Source organism: Phascolarctos cinereus, unplaced genomic scaffold, assembly GCF_003287225.1.
Source record: "Phascolarctos cinereus isolate Bilbo 61053 unplaced genomic scaffold, phaCin_HiC Scaffold_2;HRSCAF=192, whole genome shotgun sequence".
NCBI lineage: Eukaryota > Metazoa > Chordata > Mammalia > Diprotodontia > Phascolarctidae > Phascolarctos > Phascolarctos cinereus.
Window position 1 is genome coordinate 168,666,239 of NW_027555625.1, and position 17,748 is coordinate 168,683,986.

The 17,748-nt window shown below is 36.1% G+C and overlaps 1 protein-coding gene across 5 annotated transcripts in view; it reads right to left on the bottom strand.

Moving 5' to 3' along the window:
* The window catches only part of SLX4IP (SLX4 interacting protein), a 265,690-nt gene that overhangs the window by 54,905 nt on the left and 193,037 nt on the right, over nt 1-17,748 (bottom strand). For all 5 annotated transcript variants that reach the window (XR_013484629.1, XR_013484628.1, XM_078149720.1 and 2 more), the window contains one exon: nt 2,169-2,246. Coding sequence is in view for 3 of the 5 variants with exons in the window: in XM_078149720.1 (XP_078005846.1) it covers nt 2,169-2,246 (78 nt within the window). In the remaining 2 variants the exon portion in view is untranslated. The remainder of the gene's footprint in view (nt 1-2,168; nt 2,247-17,748) is intronic.

Genomic DNA, 17,748 nt, shown 5'->3' on the forward strand with positions numbered 1-17,748 from the left:
TGCTCATCAATAAAAGCTAGATGACTACATGTTGGGAATATGGCAGCAGAATTTCCTATATAGATACAGATTGAATGTAATGGCCTGAGGTCCCTTCTAGCTCTGTGTTTCTGAGTAGGGAAGTCTCTGTGAGCAACTTAGTTATCCTCTATCCAGCAGTCTTCTTTCAGGACTACCTAGATGGTATTATTTATGTATGGGAACAAATTGGATAGCTATCCATCCTTGGCTGGACTTTTGGAGCTAGTACTCATGAAAGAAGAAAAAGGGATATTAAATACAGAATGTCTATAGTTGGCTTGAGATGATTTCATTTTATCTATATTTGGAAGATATATAAATAAAAACTTAGAAGAAAATATGGTCTTCAATTCAACAAATATGAACAGCTTAGCACATGAAAGATACTGAGCTAGGCATTAGTGATAAAAAAAGACAAAAACAAAAGTCTTTATCCTCAAGGAACTTATTTTAAATTCTGATGCTCTCCATCTCCACTTTATTTTAATCATTCACAAGGGTGATTCCACTCAGTTAATCATCCATTCAGTTGACAATTCATTCTATCTCACCCTCCATATTCAATCTTTTTACAAATAGTATCAGTTTTACCTTTATAAAATGTCTTGTATATGCCCCTTTCATTTCTCTGCCACTGCTACCACCTTGATGCAAACCCTCATTTCCTCATGGCTGGACTTTTTCAACAGTCTGCTGGTGGGTCTGCCTGCCTCGTCTCTCCTTACTTGTCTATGCTACATTCAGCTGTCAAATTAATCTTCCAAAAGCACAGGTCTGATCCTGTCACACACCCCTCCCCCCATTCAAAAATTCCAATGGTTGCTTATTATCTCCAGGATCAAATATAAAATTCTCAGTCATTCAAAGCCCTTCATAATCTGTCCCCCCGCCACCATCTTTCCAGTCTTTCTTATACCTTACTCACTTTCATGTACTTTGAAGTACAGTGACATCTGCCACCGCCCCCTTGCTGTTCCTGAAACATGACATTTCAGTTGCCCACTCCCTTGCTTTTTCACTGGTTGCTTTCCACGATGCAGGGGAGAATTCTCTCCCTCCTCATTTCTGCCTCCTGGCTTCCTTTAATTCCCACTAAAATTCCACATTCTTCAAGAAGCTTTTCCTCATTTTCATGCCTTCCCTCTGCCTGCTCTCTCCAATTTGGTCCTGCTCACTGGAGATCTTGGAGAAAAGGGTTGAGAACCAAATAGGAGGACATTGTAGAAAGAATTCTTTTCAGATAGGGTTTGGACTAGATGGTCTCTGAGGTCCTTTTCAATTATGAGATTCTCCTTGTCCCATATTCTACATTTTAACTAAATCAGATTGCTCTAGATCTCCTTTTCTCACTCTGTGATCTCCAGTTTGTGTACTTTTAATCATATGGTTCCTCCATCTGTACAATGAGTTTCAGCATATGTAAAAATCCTCTCTTTTCTTTAAGGTCAAACTTAGGTATCATACCGCCAATGAAGCTTTTCCTGATCTGCAAGTTGAAAATGATCTCTTCTTTCTTTTTTAAAGACTAAAAATATTTTCATAAGATGTAAAAAAAGTCTTTAAAAAACTTTTATATCCTTAAATTGGCCAAATACAGTTAACTTTCTTTTCTTTGAAAAAAGACCAGTTCAAAAGATAATAATTATTATTTGACTTTATTGTTAATGCCTGGACATTTTAAAAGTCACTTCCCCTTGGGACACCTTGGCTTGAGAAAAATAGAAGAAAAAAAATCTGGCCCAGTTACATTACCTATGTAGGGATTTTATGGCATTAGATTGAGAAAAATCTTTTTCATGTACACACTTGCATATTTTTGATGTTACAATGTGCTTAAACAATGATGAAGTGATTCATGGTGCAATCTCTTGTTGATTCACTGTGGAGACTTAAGAAAGTGCTGAGACTCATCAGAAAAGTAAAATTTGGTTTGGCTCAGCTGATTATTCCCAGTTAGATAGTAAGTATAAAGAGGCCTACATATATGCATACGTACATGAAAACATTTTTGAAATTTTTCTAAGAAATGCTTAAACTATATGCAGGTTACAGTAGCAATAACATTGCTAATTGCTTGATTGTTATTTCTTTTCTGAAGAAAAGTTATTGTACCAAAAGGTATAGAACCCAAAGAGCATGCCACTTACCATAACTCGGCTTCCCCACAATACAATGAAGGTGAATCTCTCTTTTGATGAAATAAGCTGTTATGCGAAGCCTATATCCTATAAGACAATGAAAAAAATAATCATCAGGCTCAAGAACATTATTTCAGAACAGATATTCATTTTAGACCTGGTTTCTTGGGATAGTTCTATAAATGCCCTAGTTACATCATTTACAAAATGACATAAACAAGTAAAGGTGAAAGAATACTTCTGAGTCCCACACTTTTTTTTTTTGGTGAGGCAATTGGGGTTAAGTGACTTGCCCAGAGTCACACAGATAGTGAGTGTTATGTGTCTGAGGCCAGTTTTGAACTCAGGGCTTCCTGACTCCAGGGCTGCTCTATCTACTGTGCCACCTAGCTATCCCCTGAATCCCACACTTTTAAAGCAAAATAACGAATTAAATTGTCTGCTGCTTAGGTTAGACATTAAACATCATTTTGGAACATAGTCTTTATGGCAGCTGCCTACCTCAAATAAAGAACTTTTGTTTGCTTTCAAAAATAAGTTTGTCACTTTCCTGTCAGATACCAGGTATACTTTCCAATAAAAGATAATGCTTCAACGTAATCTGTTGGAAGATGTCCAAGAGAGATGTGGCATAGGGATAGCTCTCCTCCCACTACACACAAAATGATTGAAGTAAAAAGCCTCCAAATTCAGAAAACTCTCATCATCAACTAGAAAATAAATGAAAAAAAAATCCATGAGGTCTTTAGTTCCAGACTCCCATACATGCCTGGTTAAATCAAGTGGCTAAATTTGATTTGGAGATTGGGGGGGCTGTAGTAGCTCTCCACACAAATAGGAGCTCTGGGGATGCTGGAAGGTAACATAATGGCCACTGCCATGCTAGATGGGCAGAGTGGGATGATATTCTCTCCCATAAAAAACTTTGCGTTTAGTTTTTAAAACAAGGGGTCATTGACTGTCAATCTAAGGAGGTGTTAGTAAAATTGTATTGAGATGGTCACAACTAGACTAGTAAGCGTGCTTCTATTCCGTCGAAAATCTAAGACATCCCTAAACTCCCACTCTATTTGACAGGTTCTCTATCCTCCCAGCTGTTAGTTAGCTTGTTAGACACAGGTTTTGTGTCCATATTTGGAGGACTGTTAGAAAGAGTCCTCTTTGGGCAAGGGCTGTTTTAGCTGCAGAACCAGAGGCTGTGCACCAGAGTTACCAGGACTTAGAAAGCTAATGGACATTGATAAAAGATATAGAATGGAATGCTGAGAATCAGACTTCTTTTGCTGACTCATGGGCCAGCTGTAGGCATGAATCGGACGTGGGGGTATGGCAATATGCAAAATCTTAACTTTTTTTTTTATCATTCTTAACAATCTTCTGTAATAGAGATATTTTAGTTGACAGGAAATGGTAAATTCTGCCATTAAAAATGGAAATGCTCAAGTGTGATTTGATCACCATGATGTCAGGATTTCAGAATTTCAAATGCTGTTGTAAATTTAAAGTAATGGATTCTAGAACTTTAACATGTAGCTTACTCTTTTTCTTTTTTTACAGCTACTCCATCTTAAAAGTTTTTTTCTCTATCAAGAAACGTAGTTTTCCTAAATTTTATTTCCTTGTGCACAAAAGAAAAAAATGGATCATCTTTAGTTGGAACTTTTTGTTTTTAACTGTTGTTATGATCAGAATTTAATATTATCACAACTACTTTAAAGTTATTTTGAGTTCTTGTGGCTATTGTGACTGTTTGAATGAAGATTATGTAGCTATCCTTTTCAACCCAATATAGAAGAGTACCCAAAGGCAACATAACATAGGAACACCCTAAATTCTACTGGGAGTTTTGGGAAAGAGTGCTTTTGCTTAGATAGAGGAGATGAAATATTATCTGTTTGGGTCTCAGCTGTGGTGACTGATCAGGGCAACTGAACTGCGACCATGGACATCATGATTTCTTAGGAATTGCTTTTAATAGTTTCTTGCAAGTTACTACGGGCAAAGCTAAATGGAAGCCCTTGGAGTTATCTGAACCATCCCACATCACTAATATTAAAAAATGTTTGGTTCCAGGATAGAAGTGAAAGATATCTTCTCTTCAGTAATGGAAATGAAGAAGAATAGAGTAATTGGCTATACAAATCTCCTTATAATAACCCTACGTAGCCAGTGAAGAAGGTGGATGGTACCCAGTGATTAAAAGTAAATTACTTGGAGTTAAAAAAAAGTAATTGTGCTGATTGCTGCCGTCATTCCTGATTTTGTAGATTAGAGAACCCAGGCACTATGTGAGTGGTTTGGGGCTACTGATCTTACCAATGCTTCCTTCTCCATCCCTATTGCTGAAATTAGGCAGACACAGAGGGTCTATAGTGTTGGATTTCCTTCGAAGACTGTCATAATGTGAAAAGATAATACAGACTTGCACCACATTGTGAGTCAGGAGAGCTGTATTCTAGTCACAGTTATTACCTAGCTTGAGGTCCTAAGCATACTATCTCACCACCACAGACTTACCGGTTTCTTCATCTGTAAAATAAGGGGTCCAGACTTCACAACCCCTAAGGATTCATTTGTCTTTAAATATACTTTATGATCTCAATTTTATTAAATATCTTACTATATTTAAAGAAGAAAACTAAAGAAAATTACCAAGTTTTTTTCACTTTGACAATCACAATTCTTCTAATATATTTTTCAGTGAAATCAAACATTAAAAACTTTCTTTCCTAAACAAACTGGTGATGTAACACATAATCTCTTTTGTTGATAATGCATGAAAAAAGAGATGCTAATTGAAACTAAAAAAGGTTATTTACAGATTTAGTGAAATGATATAAAATTTCCTAAAACACACATCTATAATACTAGAAGAGCAGATTTCATCCAGGTCATGTGGTTTTCTTCTGACAAAAAGGTCAAAGAAAATGTGCAAATCTTTTGCATTACATGGATTTCTATAAAGCAGATACTTTATGAGGTAATTTTAAGAATAGAAATATATTTTACATTTGTTTGTCTTGTTACTTTGGCATTTTGTAAGACATAAATTGGTGGCTATGGACTAACAAAATCACTGCGTTGAAATTGATTTTCAATAGCAATGGTTTATAATGTTTTCCCCCATAATATGGAAAAATATGAAATATGTAATATTTTTCTAGGCCACCCAACTTCTGCTGGTGTATTAAATGCTCTGGGTAATTAAGACTCAGATGATGTGTTAATAAATATCATACATTTGAGATGCTATTAAAGTTACTCATTTCAATTTACCCCAATTGATAAAATCTTCCATTTTACTTTCAGTAAAGGGACAAATGAGAAAAATTAATTTTTTTGTGTGTTTTAACCCTGAAAATCTGTAACTTACTATGTAAGTGGAAAACAGCATTTAAATTCTATGAAATCTGTTCTACCTCTCTGGTTTGGTAGGCATAAACTAGAGTTTTGCTATCAGAGTGTAACTTTCACTATTCAGCACATATCAGTAAAAGGTAGTACATCCAACATAATTTCTCACCGAAACTGCACAGGAACTTTACTACAATACCTAAAATATAACCCAATATTACAGAGTACAATGCAATTCAACTCAACAACTATTCATTAAAATCCTATTATGCTACAGTAACTAAGATAGGCATTAGAAATAAAAAGACAAAAAGGAAAATTTTCAGCTAGCTGGTGAAAAACTGGGAAAAAATAGAGACAAGAGTCATGGAGGATGAGATGGCATGGATGAGCTTGTAATTTGCATAAAAGGAGGCCATAATCACATTGATGAGATCATAGATCTATTAAAGTATCAAAGTAATTTTATGTAAGTTACAACCTTTCTGAGGCTATTTTCTCGTCTGTAAAATGGAGATAATAACACCTGTGTACTACTCACCTTACCTCACAGGGTAGTTCTGAGGAAATTGCTTTGCAAATGTGGGACTGGATAGAAGGCTAGATATGGAGGCCCTAGGTTCATACCCTAGCTCTGCTATATATAGTACCACCACAAGGGTCTCGAACTTCATTGCTTTGGGCTTTGATGTCCTCATACATAAAATTAAGGGTTTGGATTAGATGATCTCTGAAGTCTTCTCTTCTTGATCTAAATCTGTGATCCATAAAGCACTACTGAAAGAGGTTTTACTTTATTGTATTTTAGAAAGTAATTCTGGTATGACCATGGATTTTCTAAATAATGAAGTTTCCAGGATTGGTTAGAACACATTATTTCTCATAAGCATCATCAACTATTACAGATCAACTCTTTCCTTCTCTACAGGGTGTCCCCAAAGTCTTAGTACAATTCTAATCTCTACATCATCTAACCTTTAATAGTTTAGCACTGCATTAAAACTTAGGGGACACCCCAGATTAACTCTTAATTAATTCCCTCTACCTTTCTACTCATCATTTTTTGATAACTACAACAAAAATGAAGGCCTGTCACCGAGTAAAATCTTACCTAGTTCAATAAGTTGTTCAGAAAGGAACATTTAATCTCTAAGAAAAGGGAGGAAAATTATCCTTATAAGTGCAAAGACAAACAATAAACATAGTAAGTTTGTTAGCTTTTCGAAAATTTCATATTTTGCTGCAAACGGTTTTTATTGGTAGTTCAAAAAATTCATTAACAGAAGCTAAAACTCCAAATGTGACTTAAACAAATTCCATTCAAGCTTAGAGAGACTGTAGTTTACTTTTAAGCAGCAATGTGCTCCAGTGAGTAATGCATTTTAAGGGAGTGGTAATTTGCCCCGGTTGTTATATTTCATGGTCCCAGGATACTGAGAGGAAATATCAGACACTGGGTTTTTACTGTAAAATTATCCAGCATCACTTGTTTTCCAGTGGACTCACAGCCAAGTTGACTTGAGCTTCCACAAAGCTGCCAAGTAGAGTCTGTGGTACAGTGCATAACAGGAGAAAGCCCTCTCCCACGGCTATTAGAGACCATTCATCTGGGAGCCTGGGAAAATGCCTCTGACTGACGGAGTTATCTGGAGTAGCCTGGCAGGTGTTTGCTTCCCAGCAAGTTCTGGCACCTGCATGACTCCCTTGCTGAATCCAGCAAAGTCTTCTCCAAAGCCACAAGGCAGGCTCAAGGAGGCCAACTGTCTGCCCAAAACATGTCTCTATTTGAGATGGTCTCTTAATCAGAAGGACAATTTTTATAAATCAGTTTTCCTAAATATAATTTTTCTTCTAGCTTGTCATCTTCAAATAATACAAAGATCTTAGTGAGAAGCTGTGCAGTGTGGTGGATAGAGGGTCCTTTTTGACGGTCAGGAAGACCTGGATTGAAGCCTTGCTTCTTATGGATCCTAGATATGTAACCAATGCCAAGTCTCAATCATTCACTATCTCAGGCAACTCTCTAGGACTATAAGTTATTGATGAATTGCTGATCTGCATTTGCTGATAAAGTTTTTACATGAGGAGTTCAATGTACTAATAAAATCACAGATCTGGAGCTGCCCATCAAGAATTTTTTAAAAAATTTAAACTATTATTGAATGAAAAGGCAGATTTATGCTAATGAAAAAATACAAAGGCTAGAAAGCAGATGACTTTCACACTAAATAATAAACACAATTTTTAAAAATTAAGCTTGAGTTATAGATGCTTATATTTTTAGCAAATGCAAGTTCATTAAAAACAGATTAAGTTATTTTGGATGTGTTAAAAGAATACCAAATTGTCTTCTTTGGCAGTCAAGACTAATCCTAATAATAATGGTCTACAGTTATGATGGGCAGAAGAACTTGATTTTATGCCTATTTTATGCATTTGTTTGTTTTCAAGCTCAAGTCATGGTATTTTATTTTCTACTCTGAAACTGCTGAGATATGATGCTTTTTTTGTCTGTATGTCTGGTGTTATTTAATGGGTGAATAAAGGAACAATCAGGCAAAATAATCAGTTAAGTAATTTTGACATTTCTGAAGAGAGATGGCCAATTTTCATTGTTCAAAAGCTTTCCTATATAATTACATTCAATATGCCAGAATGTAAAATCACACGCCCACTCTCTATCCCTACACCAAAATGAATTCCAGTAGACTTGATGCATTATAAGTATATTTAGTGAGCTTAGAGATATTTCATTTAGAAAAAAAAATAAAGTTATAATTCTTTATGAATAGAAACTCCTTTCACATTTGTTTTCAGATATGTACTCAATGGGAAATTTCAATTTAGAATTGTCAGGACAGCCTAGGAGAAAATATTGAAAATCAGTTAGTTCCTAAGTTAAAGTAAGAAGGCAGAGTGAGAATGTGAAGCATTTTGGATGAGTTGACTCAATGACTTGTTTGTAGAATCTGGAAGACATCCTGCGGACTTCACTACAGAAGTATTGCTGGATTAAGAAGAGTTTAGTGGCAGCTGTGGCTGTGGAAATCAGTCAATGAGCATTTATTTATCTCTTATTATATGCCAGTCATTGTGCTAAGGGGATTCACAAAGAAAAAGCAAAAAATGGTCTCTATTCTCAAGGAATTTACATTTCAATACAAGATACAACATACACATAGACTGGTACATCCAAGATAAAAACAAGTAGGTGGAAGGTATCTTGGAAGAGAAAACACTAGTAATTGGGGGAATAAGGGACATGATAAGAAAAGGCCATTCATAGAAGGTAGCACTTGAATTGAGTCTGAGAGGAAGCTAGGGATTATATGAGACAGAGGTTATTAAGGAAAGCATTCCAGGTACAGAAGAAAGCAAGACCAAAAAGCTGAGACTAGAGATAAAGCATCATGTAAGAGGAACAAGAAGTTGGCCAGTAGGGCTAGACCATAAAGTATATGCAGGGGAGAAGTAGTACAATCAGCCATTGTATGTTTAAAGCTTGATAGGAAAGGTCTGGGATGTGAACTTTAAATACCAAACAGAAGAGTTTATATTTGATCCTAGAGGTAATCAGGAACCACTGGAGGTTAAAAGAAGCATGGTCAGACATACACTTTAGGAAAAGTATGTCTGCATCTGCAAGGAGGAGGAAGGATTTTAGTAAGAGAGAACTGCGGCAGGGAATCCAATTAGAAGGCTACTGCAATAGTCTAGGAAGAGTGGGACATAAGTGAGAGTCACAAAGAAAAATATTACATGATTTAGCAACTGACTGGATATATGGGATGAACAAGAGAGGAGGTAAGGATGACAAAGGTTGCAAACCTAGGTGATCAGAGGGATGGCAATGTTCTCAAGAAAAACAGGGAAATCTAAAAGAGAGGATTAGAAATCTCTGCTTGTGACATGTTGAGTTTGAGATGCTTTAGTAGACTCAGGCTGAATTAGCAACTTAGTTTAAGAAACTGGAATGAAACAAGACATGAGTAATTCATCTAACATGTAACCAAAGCATACTTTCTTAGCCATACTGAGGAATGATATTCAAATCATGGAAAGGATACTCAACAAAGTTATGGCCTTGATTTGGCTGAGTACAGCTTTGCTGTGGTGTGTTGGTCATGCTGCCAGTCTGGCTGTCCTTCATACTTGGAATATTCTCCCTCCTCATCTCCACCTCTTAGTTTCCCTGGCTTCCTTCAAGACATCTCACTTTAGGAGTAGCTAGGTGGCACAGCGGATAGAGCATCGGCCCTGGATTCAGGAGAACCTGAGTTCAAATTTGGCCTCAGACACATAACACTTACTAGCTGTGTGATCCTGGGTAAGTCACTTAACCCCACTGCCTAGCCAAAAAAAAAAAAGATACCTCACTTTCTACAGGAGGCCTTTCCTGGTCCCTCTAGCTGTTAATGCCTTGCCTTCTGTGATTATCTTCCATCTACTCTGCACATGCCTTGTATGTGCTTTGTTATTTATATGTTGCTTCTCCCATTAGAATATGAGCCCTTGAGGGCAAAGACTACTTTTTGCCTTTAACACTTAGTCTAGTGCCTGGCACATAGAAAGTGCTTAATATATATTTATTGGAAGAATCAGAAATTGGAGGGTGGATGCCCTTCAGTTGGGGAATGGCTGAACAAGTTGTGGTATACGATTGTGAAGGAATATTGTGCTATACACAGACATGTTGAGTTTGAGATGCTTTAGTAGACTCAGGCTGAGTTAGCAACTTAGTTTAAGAAAATGGAAAATAAATAAGGCCTAAGTAATCCATCTAACATGCAACAAAAGGATACTTTCTTAGCTATACTGAGGAAGGATATTCAAATCATGGAAAGGATACTCAACAAAGTTATGGCCTTGATTTGGCTGAGATTGTGCTTTAAGAAATGATAAGCAGGATGCTTTCAGAAAACCCTGGAAAGATTTATATGAACTGATGCAAAGTGAAGCGAACAGAACCAGAAAAACATTGGATACAGTCACAGTAATACTATATATGACGATCAACTTAACTAATCTTAGCAACACAATGATCTAAGACAGTTCTGAAGGACTTGATTAAAAAATGCTAGCCAGAGAAAGAATAAAGTCTGAATGCAGATCAAATCATACTTTTAAACTTTCTTTTTCTTTTTTTTTTTTTACAGCATGACTAATATGGAAATATGTTTTGCATGACTGCACATTTTTAACCTATATCAAATTATTTGCTTTCTCAGTGAGTGGGGAGGGAAAGGAAACAGAGAATTTGGAATTCAAAATTAAAAAAAAGAATGTTAAAAAATTTTACACATAATTGGAAAAAATATTTAAAAAATAAAAATACTTTTGACTGAGTGAAAGGAGAGTTCTTGCTCTTCATGGCTAGTATGTATACTTAGAAAATCAGAAAGATATCTGAATCCCTCTAGTCTTAGTCCCTTGAGCCAATTCAATCTTGAGGACAATTTCAATCTCTTTTAAGTGTAATGAAAAGCTGGCCAGACTAACCTTAATGGGGTAGGGCCTTATGATACTGCTCTTGTCACAGATGCCTATGGGATATACAAATTGTAATGTTAGTAAGCAGTCAGTGATGTAGGTCTGGAGTTCTGGGTAGAGACTAGGGATGGACAATAGTTTGGAAATCAACTGCACAGACATGAAAATTGGATCTACTACCTGATTAGATCACCAAGTGAGAGATTAAGAGAAAAATGGAAGAGAGCCAAAGACAGAGTCTTAAGGAATGCCTACAGTTACTGGGCATGGCATGGACAAAAATCCAATAAAGGAGATTGAGAATGAGTGGAGAGACAGACAGGAGAACCAAGAAAACAGAAAACTCAGAACAGAGAGAATATCTAGGAAGAAAAAGTGTTCAGAGTCAAATGCTATACGGAAGTCAAGGAGGATGATTGAGTAAAGGCCATTAGACGGGGCAATTAAGACATCAATGGTAAATTTGGAGACAGCAATTTCAGTTAAATGATGAGGATGGAAACCAGATAATAGAGAATTTAGTTTAGAAGAAACTGAGTGAAGAGGTAGTGTAATGCACTGAGTATAGACGACTTCTTCAAAGAGTTTAGCTAAGAAGGGGGAAGAGAGATACACAATAAAACTAGCAGGGATGGTAGGATCTACTGAGGGTTTTTTAAGATTGGGGGATACATGGTTATATTGGTAGGCATCAGGAAGGAACCTACAAACAGGAAGAGACTGAAGATTAGAGATAAAGTGGGGGTGAGGGTAAGGATATTCTGCTTGAGAAGACAAGAGGGGAGATCAAGAGTACATGTAAAGCGGTTGATCTTGGCAAAGAGAAAGGTCAACTCATCAGCAGAATGGAGGGAAGGAGTAGATAGTGGTAAATGATGTTTGAATGATATATGATGAGGAAGAGAGGAAATGGGGGAGCTCTTGGTGAATGGTCTCGATTTTTTTTGAGATGGGAATTGAACTATAGTGAGGTCCCTAGCAGATAGATTGGGGAAAGGGGTAGCATGGAAGAGATGGTTTGGAATAGCCAATGTAGTGAATGGGAAAGGAAATCTACTAGGGAAGAATAATAGTCTTTCTTTGTTGTAAAGAGAGCCCAGTTGATGTCAGATAACATAAAATTGTAGTGGACTCAGTTGGCATGACTTTGTGATTTACTTTGTTCCCTTTAGTAGGCATGTGAATAGGATGAAAGGAGATGGGTAGTGAAAGGAATTTTGAGAGGTTTGGCAAGAGGTAGTCAGTAATAGGACAAGAAAAATGCAGGATTCAAGAGATTTCTATAGGGCACTGTAGAATAAAACCCATTCAACTAATTGGGAAGGGAGAATAACATAGCCTGGAATAGTACTAAGGAATAGAGGGATTGGAAGCGAGTATGAAAAGTAGGTTTAGAATAAGCAGGGCACAGGGAGAGATAAATAGGTTCAAGATTAAGATTAACAGGAAGATGATTTTGAGGAGCAAAGAAACATAGCTGTTCCAGGGCTCTGGAATACAAAGACAAAGCCCTAGTTTTGGATGCCGTGGCAGAAAGCAACATAAGTAGATTTAGGGAAATAGTCACGGCCTGAAAAGTTTTTTCACTCGCCTAAGAAATGTAGAATTACAGAATAGGGTGTTGAGACAATTCATGTTCTTGAAGTAGTATAATCTTAGAAGCTTTGGGACACACTAAAGCAGTTGAATGCCAAAATAAATAAATCAGTCAGCTTAGTGAAAAAAACAAAACCAAACCAAACCCAAAAAACTGTCAGTAGTATTTGGGAAGGAATCTAGATGCCTCTTCCCCCAAGGGTCAGACTGCATTTTTCACTCCTCAACTGGTTGTTCTTACCTCATATAGACACAGACCATGTGTATGTGCATGCTATAAATTTCAATATCCATGTGCCCTGCCAGAAACAATGAGATTTCATAGGGGCAGCACCCAAGAGTAGAACAAATTAGAACAAAATACATAAGAAATTATCCCTCCAAATTTCTTTCCCATAGCTATTTCTCACTTCATTATTTTTAAAAATATTAAACATGAAAAATAATATGCAGACACAGACATGATGATACTGACATTTATTGTTTCTACAACTATAACTCTGTTGGACTGTGTATATATAATAATAATATTGTGTACTTAAAACATTCAAAATGCTTTAAAATATACTACTTCATTAAATAACTAATATAAAAAAAACTCTTAAAAAACTTTCTAAATATAGTTTATTTGGTTTTAATTAGACATTCAGGTACTTTTTTTAGTGATGCAATCTATGTATTTTTATGTATATGAGCCCCAGATCACAATATCATGATACTGGAAGATAATGAAGCACATATAAATTAAACATTGCATGTATGACCATATTGTCTTTCATGAAATCTCAAAAGCTGCATTGTAGAAAACAGCTAATGAACTAATGGATCATAATAGCAAGAAGAAAGAATCACAGAACTACTAGAAGGGAACTTGAAAGTATATCCAGTCCATTTTCCTCTTAAACTATTCAGAAAAAAGGTTATCAATCATTTTCTTTAAAAATCACCAGATGAGAAAACTGAATGGGGATAGAAAGGAATATCAATCTCTCTCTCTCTCTTTCTCTCTCTCTCTCTCTCTCTCTCTCTCTCTCTCTCTATATATATATATATATATATATATATATATATATAGATAGATAGATAGATATCTATATATATATATATCTATATATATCTATATATCTATATCTATATCTATCTATATATCTATCTTTTTCTCCGCTACATATGGCACCTTCATAGTGCATAAAACCTCACAAACAAATGAAGAAAAATTAAATGTACCCTTTTCAGACCTTAATGAAATCAGTACTACATTCAACAAAGGGCTATGGAAATGGATTAAAAATTAATTGGAAAGTAAATAATCTAATGCTAAAGAACAAGTGGGTCAAAGAACAAATCATAGAGACAATCAATGATTTCATTAAAGATAATGACAATGATGAGATAATGTGTCAAAATTTTTAGGATGCAAAGGAGTACCTGGGGAAAATTTATATTCCTAAATGCATACATTGATTAAAAAAAAAGAGAGAGATCAATGTTGGATATGCAACTACAATAACTAAAAAAAGAGAAAAATCTCCAATTAATTACTAAAATGAAAATCCTGATCTAAATAATTGGAAAAACAGCAGTTGCTCACAGGTAGACTGAACTAATATAATAAGAATGACAATTCTACCTAAATTAATTTACTTATTCAGTGCCATACCAATCAAACTGCCAAAAATATTCTATAAAGCTAGAAAAATAATAACAAAATTCATCTGGAAGAACAAAAGGTGCAGAATATCAAGAGAAATAATGAAAAGAAATGCTAGGGAAGTGGCCTAGCCACACCAGATCGTAAGTTATATTATAAAGCAACATCAAAACTACTTGGTACTGGTTAAGAAATAGAGTGGTTGATCAGTGGAATAGGTTAGGTACACAAGTCACAGTAGTCAATGACTATAGTAATCCACTGTTTGATAAACCCAAAGATTCCAGCTTCTGGGATAAGAACTCACTATTTGACAAAAACTGCTGGGGAAACTGGAAAAGAGTATGGCAGAAACTAGGCATAGACCAACATTTTACACTGTATACCAAAATAAAATCAAAATACATACACAAGTTAGATATAAAAGCTGATACTATAAGCAAACTAGGAGAGCAAGGAATAGTTTACCCATGAGATTTATGGAGAACAGAAGAATTTATAACCAAAAAAGAGAGAGAGAACATTATGAAATACAAAATGGATAATTTTGATTATATTAAATTGAAAAGGTTTTGTACAAACAAAGCCAATGCAACCAAGATTAGAAGCAGGTAGAAAATTGGGAAAGAATTTTTACAACCAGTCTCTCTGATAAGGGCCTCATTTCTAAAATACATACAGAATTAAGTCAAATTTATAAGAATACAAGTCACTCCCCAAATGAGAAATGGTCAAAAGATATGAATAGGCAGTTCTCAGATGAAGAAATTAAAGCTATCTATAGTTACATGAAAAAATGCTCCAAATCACTACTGATTAGAGAAATGGAATCAAAACAACTCTGAGGTACCACCTCACACCTATCAGATTGGTTAACATGACAAAACAGGAAAATGATAAATGCTGAAGAAAATGTGGAAAAATTGGAACACTAATGCATTATTGGTGGAGTTGTAAAATGATCCAGCTATTCTGGAGAGCAATTTGGAACTATGCTCAAAGGACTATAAAACTGTGATTCTTTGACCCAACAATACCACTTCTAGGTCTGTATCCCAAAGAGATTATACAAATGGGAAAAGGACCCACATGTACAAAAATATTTATAGCAGCTCTTTTTGTGGTGGCAAAGAATTGGAAATTGAGAGGATGCCCATCAGTTGGGGAATGGCTGAACAAGTTGTGGTATATGAATGTAATGGAATATTACTGTGCTATAAGAAATGATGAGCAGGCCCACTTCAGAAAAACCTGGAAAGACTTGAATGAACTGATGCTGAGTGAAGTGAGCAGAACCAGGAGAACATTGTACATAGTAATAGCCACAATGTGCAATGACTAACTTTGACAGACTTAGCTCTTCTTAGCAATGCAAGGATCCATGATAACTCCAAAGGACTCATGATGGAAAATGTTATCCACATCCAGAGAAAGAAAAAACACTAGAAAACACAGGAATAAATTGAGCTCTCCTTAAAATGATAAGTTGTATTTATCTAAAACTCTCAGCAAGCATTATTCGTAATGAGGATAAACTAGAAGTTCTCCCAATAACATCAGCGGTGAAGCAAGGATGTTCATTATCACCATTATTATTCAATATCGTATTGGAAATGCTAGCTATAGCAATAAGACAAGAAGAAGAAATGGAAAGAATACAAATAGGCAATAAGGAAACAAAACTATCACTCTTTGCAGATGATGTGATGGTATCCCTAGAGAATCAATTAAAAAACTAGCTGAAACAATTAACAAAGTTGCAGGATATAAAATAAACCCACATAAATCAAGAGACAGAAAGGAAAATTCCACTTAAAATAACTGCAGACAATATAAAATACTTGAGAGTCTACCTGCCAAGACAAACCCAGTAACTACATGAACACAATTACAAAACACTTTTCACACAAATAAAGATAGATCTAAACAATAAACTGATCACGGATGGGCTGAGATGATACAATAAAAATGATAATTCTAACTTAATTTACTTATTCAATATCATTCCAATCAAGCCACCAAATAATTATTTTACAGAACTAGAAAAAGCAATAAAATTCAGCTAGAAGAACAAAAGGTAAAAAATATCAAGGTAGTCAATGAAAAAAAAAAAAAAAGAAGGCCCCTTTCCAGTTCTAGATTTGAGACTGTAATGATCAAAACAATCTGGTACTGGCCATAAAACAGAATAGGGGACCAGTGGAACAGATTAGGTACACAATACACAGTAGTAAATGACCACAGTAATCTAGTGTTTGATAAACCTAAAGATCCAAGCAAATGCGCACCATTTGACAAAAATTGCTGGGAAAATTGGAATACATTTGGCAGAAAGTAGGCACAGGCCAACATGTCACACTATATATAAAAATAAGGTCAAGATATGTAAATGCTTTAGATATAAAGGGTGATATCATAAGTAAATTAGGGGAGCAGGGAGAAATTTACCTGTCTGATCCATGAATAAAGGAATGGTTTATGATAAAAAGAGATAGAGAGGATCACGGGAAATAAAATGGATAGGAATCCATTATTTGGTAAAAAATTACTGGGAAAACTGGAAAGCAGTATGGCAGAAATTAGGCATACATTAATATCTTACATCATTTACCAAGATAAAGTCAAAATGGATACAGGACCTACATATAAAGAGATATATAAGAAAATTTGGAGAGGCAGAGTCAAGAGGGTGAAGCAAAGAGAGGGCCTCACCTGAGCTCTCCCCTAAACCCCTCCAAATACCTTTAAAAATGACTCTAAACAAGTTCTAGAGCGGCAGAACCCACAAAAAGATGGAATGAAACAAATTTCCAGCCGAAGACAACTTGGAAGGTCAACAGGAAAGGTGTCTTGCACCAGGGTGAGAGAGAGGAGCACAGTCCAGCCCAGGCAGACCAGGCCTCAGCAAAGCTGGAGCAGGCCTTGGTGGTTTCTAGACCTCTCAGCCCACAGATGCCAAAGACAATTTAGAAGGTCAGAAGGAAAGGTCCATTGCACCTGAGTGAGAGTGGAGTTAAGTCCAGTGCAGGCCGAACCAGCACAGCCCCAGCCCCAACCCCAGCCAATCAAGAGCAGGCTTTGGGATGGGCAGTAGTGGCAGCAACAGTGGCAGTAGTTTCTTCTGGAGTCTCAGCCCATAGACAGTAAGGGGGTCAAACAACTGGTCAGGAGATTATAGAGGTCTTTTTGCTTTTTGCTAGCACTGAGGCAGGACTCTATTGCTTTATCCATACTTAGATTAGGATCTCAGTCCTGGGTGGCAATCCCAGGGCAAGAAGGAGCACTATTATAGCTGAGCTTGCAGCCATAGTGGAGCACAGACCCTCCTTACAGTTCCAGGGAAGAAAAGAGTACTTGCAATGGCTCACAGACCAGAGCACAGGAGAACAGAGTAGTAAACACCACTCCTTAGATCATACCACATTGGAAGAACTGAAAACTTACAGGTCCCTAGAAGTATGTCTGAAAATAGCTGCACAAACCCCCTGAAATTTGGGA